General features: G+C 42.0%; 1 protein-coding gene across 1 annotated transcript in view; it reads right to left on the bottom strand.

The window, feature by feature from the left end:
• Positions 1–12137, bottom strand: part of cadm2a (cell adhesion molecule 2a) — a 224407-nt gene that overhangs the window by 15805 nt on the left and 196465 nt on the right. Inside the window, exons 5-8 of the mRNA XM_071924623.1 lie at positions 5520–5536; positions 5066–5219; positions 4873–4963; positions 4550–4728 (exon numbers count right to left, since the gene is read on the bottom strand). Coding sequence (XP_071780724.1) covers positions 4550–4728; positions 4873–4963; positions 5066–5219; positions 5520–5536 — 441 coding nt within the window. The remainder of the gene's footprint in view (positions 1–4549; positions 4729–4872; positions 4964–5065; positions 5220–5519; positions 5537–12137) is intronic.

The raw sequence follows: 12137 nt of genomic DNA, 5'->3' as shown, positions 1-12137 counted from the left end.
TTACACATAGGGACAGTTAGATAAAACAATGACACAAACAGATCAGAGGCAAACAATTATATATAATAATGGGAAAACTGAAAATGGCAAAATAATGACACAATTAAAATGGTTAACGTAAAATGACGTAAAACATACACCTCCTGCAGTATAAACATTTCTATTCAGACATCGCTGATCCCTTATTTCAAAACGGATTAGATCGTTTCAAGGACCACCGGTGTACCTCGGTATTTCTTAACCAGCTGTTTTGTTGTGTAGTTCATGCACCTTGAATGACCCTGTCGCATCAGAATTGGGAAGTTGTCTCTGCTGAACTCTTTCAGGTGATTGACTATTAATGAATCTGTCTGGGTCAAAGTTCACACAAGTCGGGACAAGTTTAAGAAAACAAACACATGGCTATGTAGCTGAACTTCTAATGATTTATTCATCGATGGCAGACAACTGTTTTTTTTTTTTTTTTGTGTGTGTGTGTGTCTTAGCCTTTTACCGTATCTGCTGTAAAACTGCAGGCTATGGCTAGAGTTTTCTCAAGCAATGTTCAGAAAGGGAAAACACAGGCGCTAAGTTGGACGATATTCAAAGACTGTTTCCTCCATTGGTGAGAGTAGATTGTGGGTGTTGCTTGGGAGAAGTGCAAAATTTAGAACTGTGAAAAGATAACACTGTAAACACAATAATGGGTTGAGTGTGTTGTTCGATAGTCTTAGGCACGCCTTAAACCAAACAGACAACTGACAGGCTTTTCAGCTCCTGTTGATACAGTAATAGGAAAATAGTAATGCAGTATGTATCTATGAGTGTAAATGGAGCAAAATGTTGTCACTTGTGAGGACATCTCCATACTGCTTTTGAGTATTCCTACTTCTCTATATTTTCCCCGTCGCTGTGATTTAATTTGTCCCGTCTTTGAGTGTATGGGTGATTTCTGCAGCAAGAGGCCAGGATTAGAGTTGAATCGGCTGATGTCTGTGAGCCCTGAGGCAGATCCTGCACTGGGGACCTCGCACCGTATGAAAGTTAAGAAAGTTGAATAACACCAAATGAACAAAGGAATCTGGCATTTGCAAACGATCTATGCTAATGTCCATGCGGTCTAATTTTGAATAGATGTCTGCTAACAACCAGTGAGTTGAAACGAAAAACATCCCTATGCAAGTAAAAGTGGAGATTAATTTGACAAATTATATTGTATTTGACATTGTCCTCAACCTCAGCGCATTATTAAAATACATTTAATAAAAAAGCTTGGGAGTAGAGAAATTGGGTCTGTGTGTGTGTGTGTGTGTGTGTGTTTGTACCACTTTTTAACAACCTAAATAGTGGAACTATATGCACATTTATAGATCTAAAGCAAAGCGATTTGTATTCTCATACTACACAAATACATTGATCATATTTTTGGTGGAGGTTAGTGGACATCTGCTCTGAAAGACAGGGAACTATTATCCACTGGAGGGTAGTAATTAGCAGTGTTAGTTCTAAATGTTGTTAGATTGTCTGCCACCTTGTTTGCAGGGTTGATTTCAGGATTAAACAAAAAAGGGCAGCCAAGCTATCAGTGTCACGCTCTGTTTTTCACTTTGGTCTTCTCACTGGAGGATAGTGGTAAAGCTCCTTCATCCAAGGCGATGTGTCTTACTGTCGTGCATTGAAGCAACAGGAAAAATGGAATTGAAACATTGTGTGACAAAGTTAATGAGGTTACAGTACCACCTTGGGTTTTATGTTTATGTCATTCTGCTTTTTATGTTGGGGTAGAGGCTTTTAATTGGCTGTGGTACTCTTTCACGGGGCCCACTGTCCTGTGTGTCTGGGTGACATTTCAGCCTTAGCGTGAATCACTAAGCAGCTAAGTGCATGTCTTGAGGAGAGAGGCAAGAGAGAAAATGTCTCTTCGTTGGAGAGGAACTATTAAAAAGGCATTTTCCAAGAATTATGGCAGCAATTGTGAAAGGCTAAAAGGTGTGCTAATCACTGATGAAGGGTAGGAACAGACTGGGTGCCATTTTAGAAGAACAAGTAATGAATCTGGATAGGACTCTTTGACCCTCCCATACCCAATTACCTTTTTTGTGGCGCAGAATTTGTCAGTTTTATAGCATCACTGTCATTAAGTGCATTGGTTATTCTTGTTGTTACATTGGGCTGGCATTTGAAGGAATTGTTAGGTGGACACAAAGACCTTGGCACGTGGAACACGCACACTAATTAAACCTTCACAAGACTTGCTACTGGAGATTAGGCAAGGAGGTAGAGGTGGGTGAATAGGAAGTGCAAAATCTCAGAAAAAGTTCTGAAACTTCTCCTGTTTTAAGTGATAAAGAGCTGGGCTAGGGCTATTTAAATGGACTCATGAATTATAAAAGGACAGAATTGTGTATTTCTTGCAAGCTGCCAAATTGGTGATCTAAGTCAATATATTGCTATATCTCAGTGCAAGTTTTCCCTCAGATCACATTGTGCCTCTCACTTACCAAGGTCTTGTGTAAGCTCTGAGTTACTTAATATGATGTATTACATTTTACTGGTTACCTTTTCCAATCAGTAACAAGATCTGCTGGATACTCAAACACAGCAATATAACCTAATTACTTCAACTTACATTTAAGTTACATCAAAACACAATATGCAGTTAAATGGTAAATTAATTCCACTGACTGTAATCTGAATTAGTGCCATCATCATCCACAATCATTACCAAAACTATTTCAAGATGTACAAAATTATCATTGTGACTATAATTAATTTTTCTACCTCTTATTTCTCCCTTAAAAATATTTCTTTAAAAGTATCTGCAGCCTACAAAGGTATTTTCATTGGATTAAGATCAACTTGCAACCCATGAAGAGATATTTTGGGTAGATACAATTATTATTATGTGACTATTCTAGTCTTGTTTTGATCTGTGGTAAAAGTGTGCTGATAGTAGCAAGGAGTGTTGCTGTATCCATCATAGTTAATTGGTACACGGTTTAAAATCTATGCCACAAATGACATAAGCCCTACATAAACATGCAATCTAAGCTACCACAAGAATTGAATCAGCATCCATGAAAGTACTAATTGACTGTCTTCACGTTCGCATTTGAGTTATGAGTGCGCTATAAGCAAGAAGCCTCCTGAAGGTTTCTTGGTGTTGTAAAAAATATTCATAACCTCTAAATTGGTTATCTCCATTTTGTAATCTGTAGCCAGTCAACCGTCCTCCGTGGCTAGTACACAATTTATGTATGTGTTTATATTTCGCTCATACAGAATAATGAAAATTAATGAAACGTGCAGCATATGTATCAATGTCAGCATTCATTAACTGGAATAAATAACAGAGCACTTGGAATACAGTCTCATTAAATAATCAAATGTAACTTCATGTTAATTCATGATTTTCCTCTACCAGTGAGGCATCTGTTCTGTTGTTCGGAGCACAATTAGAGAAGAAGAAAACCTAGTTGATGCTTCTAGCGTTCCCCTACCTCTACTCCTGGGTTTTAAGTGTTACTGTAGCCTTGGCTATGTCCAGCAACAAAAACTTCATGAACTATTGATACTAACCTTGGTTGCATCCTTCACTTGCTCTACATCTTGTTATCACCATGGAAAGTAAAGAGAACACATTTAAAAACACTAGCTCTCGCAAAACATAGCTGTTGGTACCTGAGAGGTTTATTCTCTGACTTTTTTTTAGCAGATTAGATCTTCCTTTAAACAAGAAAACAAACTAAACATCCCCAAGCCGCATGCAATAATAATAATGCGATACTTTTATTGATCCGTTTCTATTTTGCCTCCAGTTGAAGGACGGTCTCGCTGAATAGCTGTCTGCCTTTTTTCGTCCCTCATCACACACTGTCTAAGTTCCTAAAACAGAGGGAAGAGAGAAGTCTCACTGCTCTGCTCTCTTTTTTAAGCATTATTACTTAATGCCAAAAGACAAATGCTATCTCTGGCTGTGGAGAAACGGAAGAGAGGAAGAGCTATCTGTTTTCCCTGACACTGAGTCCCTTTATCCTCCACCTCCTCTGGCGTTACTAGGAATTACTTATCCTTCCTGGTGATATTCCTGACAACGCAGCACTAAATTCTGCCTCCCTCACACATTTGCCTCCTTGTGTGTGTGTACTTGTGTGTGTGTGTGTGTGTGTGTGGAGGATCTGGGACGCAGGTTTATTTAAGGAAAGGCGTTGGTGGCATTTGTGTCACCTGAGGCCCTTATTCTCCCTGCGAGAGATAGTACCACTAATCACTCTTAGCACTGATACAGTATGCAGATCAGGAGGTGATACAATACTGGTTGTTGTGACGGAGTTTGGTGCTTGTGGATTAAAGGTTCAGGCAATTAACTGCATATGTAGCTCTATTAAATAAAGAAACACAGCTGAAGTAGAGTCTTATTATAGATCCTTCATCTGTCTTTAATCAGTGCTGGCAATATGAGTAACCTGTAAAGCCTCCCTGTTCCTTTCCCTTTGCTTTGCTACACTGCATGTGAAAATAACCATATGAAACGTGTTTACCCACATATCAGCCTCTCCTCTGAACTCACCGTAGACGTAGAGTACATATTCGGCACTGCTGGTCCCTAGGTGGTTGCTGGCTTCGCAGCGGTAGGTGCCGTTGTCTGTCTTGTTGAGAGAAGTGAAGGTGAGCTCCCTCCCCTCTACAATCATCCTCTCCATGTCCGGAAGCTCACCGCCATCCTTTGTCCACATCACAGGATCTGGCCTAGGAGGTAAGAGAACGGGTAAGACGATACCAGGCTGAGTAGCAACAACTGCTCTTCTAGTGAAAGCGAGGCGTTCTACTTGTACCTGACTGATGCATTAGATAAACAATTGATATTATTGATGCATGTTTGGGGTGACTTACGAGGGGTTTCCTTTGGACACACACTCCAGCTTCAGGTACTGACCCTCTTGAGGGACTGCAAGGGAGTGGATGATCTCCACACGAGGGGCATCTAGGAAAGACAGTCGTGATTTAAAAGAATTGCATGCTAACATATGTCCATGCGCACATTCAATGTGTGTGTGTGCGCACATGTCTATGTGTGCATACTCACAGTGGACCTCCAGTACTTCGGTGGCTTGCTGTGGTGTCTGTGCGAGTGCCACATGGTCCACTTTGCAGGTGTAGGCCACTCCGTCATCATTCCTGTCCACGTGCAGCTGCAGAGAGCTCCGTACTGTAAATGTCCTCCCACTTGCATTCACCTCCTTGGCACCTTGGGAGAGAGTTGCATGCTGTCACTGATGCAACACATTCATCCTGTAGGCTGTGATGGCCACACTTGACCCTGACGGCTCTGTGTTCAACATCAGATTTACTCCTGCTTTACAGCCAGAGGAAGACTTCATAGGAGTCACTGATTAGCAATCAACAACATGTTGATTGTTGCATCATGTTGCAACATGCACCCAAGTGAAATATACGGATGATAAGTATGATTATATATTCAATACACAACAATTCTGCAAAACACCACGGTGGGCTATTGAATATTTGACACGTGACACAAGTAGGTGTTTCTCATCTGGAGAAGAGATCACAGCCCTTTATGCATGATTGGAGTGAGTCTAACTACGCTGTCTTTAAATATTCCACCTGATAACACCAAAGTGCTATAGTAGCACAGTGTTGTTGTAACTAAGAGAATCGCCGAACAAAATATTTAATTTGTGTGTTGACTTGGCCCCTGTAGACAGAAAATCATCCAGCCTCAAGTTGGTTGATGCTTGCTTGGCTTCTGCCATACTGCCTGGTGTACGAGCGCAAATTGTATTTCCCTCATGCAGGGCTGTTGGGGCTCTGTGCCGCTTAACAGTGCATACCGTAATTCCCCTAAGCACTGTGCATGGCAAAAAGTGTTACACACGAACAAACAAACAAACGAACAAACGAACAAATGCATGAATGAACGCCCACACAAAGCCCGGCTCTTAATAAGTGTCAAGACATAACAGCTCTATTTAGGGGTGAACTGACTCCTTCAGAATTCTTGCCCTAACTCTAATACTGCATGGGGAAGAGGGACTACAACCACTGTTCACACACACACACACATACCTACACACACACACACACACACACACACACACACACACACACACAAACAGTTCTTAAACAGTTCGTACTCATTGCTCTCAAATAGCTATTTTTTTAATTTTTTATTCTCCTGGTCTAATTAATGGAGTTAATTAATTAACTGGAGTTCAGGAGCAGGACAACACTGGAATGCTTCCCTCTCTCCCACTCTCTAAAAGAATCTAGCGTTGTTCATTAATATTCCTCCAAAAAGACACCTACGCTCAATTTCAATGATCATTAAACTAGCAGTATGAAAGCCCTTACTGAAAAACATGTCTCCAGTTCATTTGCAATCACATACAGCTATGCATCGCACAAAAAGTTGAGAATTGGAAATTGCAGCCACCTGATGGGGATATTTTTCTGGAGACAAATGCTCTCCAAATGACTCTGTTTCTCCCCCAATTTATGCTTCATCAGATTCACTCAGTCTGTGTACCTCAGCACGCATCTTCATCATCTCTTAGATGCTGCTTTGGCATCTCGGTCCACTGACAATTCTGGTCAGGGCCGTAATCAAACCCAGCCACCTCACTGCAAGGCTGGGGCTCCTTGAAGGTGATGTCCATCTTTACACCGTAGGCCTTTTCAACTACCTCTGACCCACAAGACCATCTATGCCTGTGGCTGCCCGAATCCACTGCGCCCACACACTGTCCAAATCCCACAACACACTCTCATGCCAGATTTCTGCCTCTCCCCCTCATCCTCCTACTACCTGACAACCAGCAGCCTCATCGGGACAAAAGGATTACCATGGCCAAGCATCCTTTTCTGTGGCAATCAGATGTTTGGCAGTAACTTCAGTCAGCCTGGTTGCAAAGCATCATCATGCACAGTCCTCTACATCTGCACAATCTGCTCTCGGAGCTTTGCCTGCAACACCTGTGCTGTAAACCCAAGCAAACAGCTGACTGCTGGTCCACCTCTCTATCCCCATCAACACCCCATATCCTTGCCAATGCATCAGAGAACTCCCCCCAACACAGCTTTCTCCCATTATCTAGATGATGACCTGAATTTTGGTTAACATCCCGATCCAATCATTCCCCTTTCAGCTTCCTATGTCTCCACAAGCCTGATGTCTGCTTTAGATGAGCCCAAAGATGTTTGATCTCTCTTTGACCAAGGATTAAAAAAAGTTTCATGACCAGCCCTTTTGATCACCTACCTTTTCCCATCCAGCACATTAGCTCCCTTGAAATTGTGCCCTTGGACTAATCTTATCGGCCCCTCACAAACCCTCAGCTCTCCACATCAACCCTGAGTGGCAGTGTGGCCCGCTGGTTAGAGAGGCCCCCGTTTTTCACCACCTCAGCTCAGAAGATCAAGAGCCTTGACCAAGACATATTACCTATGAAGTACAGTAAAAACTATCAACTTGGCAGAACTAAGGCTCTTTCATCTTTGGGTAAACCAAAAAAGAAAGAGAACCAGAAGAATGAAAAAAGTAGCTGAATTATTTTCATTCTTCTACCTCTTCCATCTCCCATCTGCACGTAGCCTTGAACCCCTCAATCAGGGTTTGGTTTTATAGCTTCACAACATGGGCCCCATTTCCACCTGAAATGAGTCTTGACCCTATTAGGCTTTAAATTTCTGGGCCACTCCCTCTGTATTGGCACAGCATCCGGCAATTCAAATTTAGGTGTCCCAGACCAAAACCCACTGCTGCTACATTCGCTCCAACGTTCGCACCCACCAGTTTGCCCACAACTTCATTGCCAGCACATAACCATCTACAAGCAAGTATTTCGTGGTGTGCTCTTCTTCTGTATCACATTCACTCAACCACGCCAGTGTTTCGGAGTTGGTTGTTCTGCCCACATCGTGCCAGCAGCCAATCTTTTAAACGATATCAAGCCCACACATTCACAGTTGTCCCTGGGTTGTACTTCAAAAATATATTCAGTTGCCCTGCTTTGTGAAATTGTATTTTGGCCCAACATGTCTCTCTCTTGTTCTGTATTCTCATCATAGCAAACTTAAGAGAGCATCAGTGTATGTACAGTCTCTCTTACGTTGGTCGCCTTTGTTTGTATCTCCTGAAGAGATTGTTTACGCTCCATATCCTCCTCTCCTCTGCTCTCATCTGCTCCACTTTCTACGCATCCCACCCCACAATCTCCTCTCTCTCTCTCCACTCTGCCAATCATCCATTCTGCTCAGTCACTTCCCCCAAGTGAGGCAATGAGCCCGCCTCCCCTAGAGATGAATGATTGACAGGTCTGCAGTGTTAGCAACACCCAAACAGACAACAGGAGAGAGGGAAAATGGCAGGATTTCCTCACAAAGAAAAGAACTGTAGAAGACATAACAGAGAGAAAAAGAGGGGAGGATTGGAGAGAAGCCATGCCACTCTCTCTTCCTCAACAGTTGAGAAAGATCAGTTCACACCAGCTGGGTTCGCAAAACTTGACAAGAGGAGGGCAGAGGAACGCAAGGGGATAAGTACACAAGAGGCCATCATATTTAGAATACCATGGCTTGCTTTTGCAGTTGGAAACATTCTCCTACCATTTCTATCAGTTATGCCAAGTCCTCATGGTCCCCCCCCCCTCCCCACCACCCACCCCCCACCCTCTCTCTCTCCATTAGTCAACTTATCTCTTTTCTCTACTCCTTACTGCTCTCCTTCTCTTCAATAATCCTCTTCTCTCTCTGCAGTGGCGTCACCTCTAGCAGCGCTGGAAGGCTCAGTCCATAGATATGCTGGTTTCAAGATCTGTATACAGAACACACTGAGAACAGCAGTCTGATCCCAATACCTCCTACATCTCCAGATTTTCATCCTCACCCCATCCTGTTCCTTCTTTTTGTCTGTTTCCTCTCTTCTCTAATATTTGTATCTCAGGGTTAGGGTTAGTGCCACTAATGTCAGTTCAGCTGACATTGTGTAAATGAAAAAGTTGAAAACTCACATTTGCCTGTTCTCCTGATAATAAATACTTTGTTTCATGACATGCAGTTTCTTTGGTAAAGAGCCAAAAGCACTTTGCTTGAAGTAGATCTAGTGTCCTCATCTTACAACCTTGCATCACATTGCCCTTGCTTCAACTGGATTGTAGATTTAAACACTGCCTTATCTAGAAGATATAGTGATCTGAGCTTTCCTTCCAAATCAACACTTTTTACCTCCGCCAAAGAGGTTATGTTTTCAGTGCCGTTTGTTTGTTTGTTTGTTTGTCTGTTTGTTTGTCTGTTAGCAGGATTACGGAAAAACTACTGGCCCGATTTTCATGAAACTTCGTGGAAGGGTGTAGCATGGGCCAAGGAAGAACCCATTAAATTTTGGAGCGGATCCGGATCCGACTCACGAACAAGCAATAATAGCACAAACCTTGGCGCAGGTCTGCGCTCTCCGAGTACCCTTCTAGTTTAATTAAGCGATCAAACTTGGAGCCAAAAAGGTTGTTAAATCAGATCTTTCACCAAACGACCGTTAATAAAGTCTTGTTCATATTTTTGCCTCAGCACTATTCTCAAGAGATGATTTGAGCTTGAAGTGTTTTATTTCAAAAATGTGTTGATTCAACATAATCGCTTTTTGTGATTGCCATAGGATTTACATTACTGCTGCTGATAGATACAGTATAATTAATCCATGTATTTACAACATCTGTGTGTGTGTGTGTGTGTGAGAGAGAGAGACAGAGAGCAAAATGGAAAGCATACAAGAAAGTTTCTGAGCACAAATCTTTAGCGGATACTAAAATGTTTCCAAGATTTTGTCTGAATGGGCTCAATTAATCCCCCTTGTGTGAGTTTTTGACTGCGCTCACATGTTATGCTGTTCAAGACCAGAATTCAAGGTCTACCTCAATAGATGTGATTGGCACTCAGGGGTGCTCCTGTAGCAGCGACGGGGCCCAGTGTACTTTACCCCCCATGGAAAACCTTTACTGTTTATTGTTGTAAATTAACTTTCAGCAAAAATCAAGATTATTTAGTTTCATGAGATTTCGACCTCAGAAGTTTTGTACTCCAAATGCTTTCTGAACTAAAACAGTACTGGTCTGATTAGATGATGAACTCACTCCAAATATAGTGCCCAGATTCAACTGTGTGACATAAGTGTCTAGAGCCATTTAAAGTCTTTTAGACCACTTATGACTATTTGAATGCACTCTGATTGCCTTTGTGTGAGTTAGGGTAAGAGCTCTACAAAAACTGACTTTCTAGCACAAAGTTTGAGTTCATCAATACAGTATCATCATCTGTGCCAAAGTCTTCTAAGACCCTCTTAGAGAATATAATAACAGTTGTCTACCAGCAACTAATACGTCATTGTTAAAGTATGTCAATCCATCTACCATCTACATGCTCCTGTATGACTGTGCATGTGTGTGCATGAATGTGTGTGTGTGTGTGTGTGTGTGTGTATGTGTGAATGTGTGGAGAGAGGTTTAATTGGTCCATAAATATCCTATCACATTTTAAGCACAACTTAGATGAGCAGCTGACATCTTAGCTGTCATTAGAGCTCAGGCTTGTCAATCAAAATGAGTCAACCTGCCAGTCTTGTATACACACGATGTCTGTACATATGCGCGTCATTACCAAACCTATTCTTAGTTCATCACACCCGATCACAGCACAATAAAAACTATTCATTGTGCATTATTAATAGAAATGTTTTTTCACAATACATTTATTGTTACAACAACTGTTCAAAACATCTATATTTGGGCAAATGTCTTTGTAATATGACATCAATGAACTGCCCATTTTTTAACCTCAATGTCTTCTTGCTGGTGGATGTAGAGATCATGCAGAGTTTTAGTTTTGATTTGTCATTTCCTTTGAATGAAGATTTCCCACCTGTGCCAACATCGGACACCAAAATTTCATTTGGGCAAGTAAGGCAAATCTCCGACGTCTCAATTAGGGAGGATGGCTCTTCTCTGTTGCAGCCCTACTTTGTTATTTAGGATAATGGGATGGGTGTATTTTTACATAAAAACCATGCCTAGCATAGCAAAATAAATCAATGAATAAAAAAGTGTTCTAAGGTGCAAATGTGCATATTTTACACAAGATCTTGCTTAAACGCATGATAATTACAAACTTTTCAAAGCTCACTATACAAAAAAATGTTTGCCGTGTGGATTTCAAACTGGTAATGTTTCTTTCTGATAGGAATAAAAAAGGTTCCCTTCCCTCCCATTCACTTGTGGTACCTCTCCTTAACCTAAAGCCTGGCAGGACTTGTCTGTCACGCGGTCTCACTGTTGTGATCTGTGGGTGGGGACTCAGCGCTCAGCATCCTCGGTGTGAGCCAAGATAGAGCCTTAGAGGATTAGAAATGGAAATGACAGGCGTAAAGATGTGGGGATCTGACCCTTTTATGTCATTTCACATGGAGAGACGGACAACCCAAGAAAGAAGGAAGGAGGGTGAGACGGGGAGACAGAGGAGGACTGCTGGGTTGGAGGAGACATCAACGACAACAGCTACAGAGCTGACTAATCCTGGCAGCAGGGTTCTGAGGGCTGACTCAACATTATCATCTCTCTTTCTCTCTCTCTCACTTTCTCTCTCTCTCTCTCTCTTCCCCTCTCTGAATCGCATCCCATGTAAGATTTAAAACAATTTTTGCATGGAAGAACAATGGAAAATTGCCTGTGGGTGGGCGTGAAGCTCATTAAAAACATTTAATAGTGGAAAATACTCATTAGAATAAAATAAGATGCACAATACAAATAGCACCACAATATATCATGTCTAAAGTGCTGTGCGCTTTCCTTTGCCTGTCAGTGGAGCTGCATAGCAATAGGTACGACTACACTTTTAAAACACTCTGGATCTAATGCACAGAAGGCTTCGGCTGCAGTGAGGTGTGGAGGTGATGCGTTGTGTCCTCCACCATCTTCTCACTTATTCTGCCTACTGCTTTTGTGCGCTGTTGAGGGAGCTGGACTTGTCGGCAGCCTGTAAGCATCCTCCCTCCTGACCTGTCTTAGCAGTTCTGCTCTGCTCTTAACTGACGGGTGACTACAACCAGGAAACGGTGTTAAATGTTAGGAGACTTTCTATCAGCGCCGGGC

This window comes from Centroberyx gerrardi, chromosome 11 (assembly GCF_048128805.1).
Source record: "Centroberyx gerrardi isolate f3 chromosome 11, fCenGer3.hap1.cur.20231027, whole genome shotgun sequence".
In the NCBI taxonomy this organism is placed as follows: Eukaryota; Metazoa; Chordata; class Actinopteri; order Beryciformes; family Berycidae; genus Centroberyx; species Centroberyx gerrardi.
The sequence above is the reverse complement of the archived record's forward strand: the minus strand, read 5'-3'. Positions and strand labels throughout refer to the sequence as shown.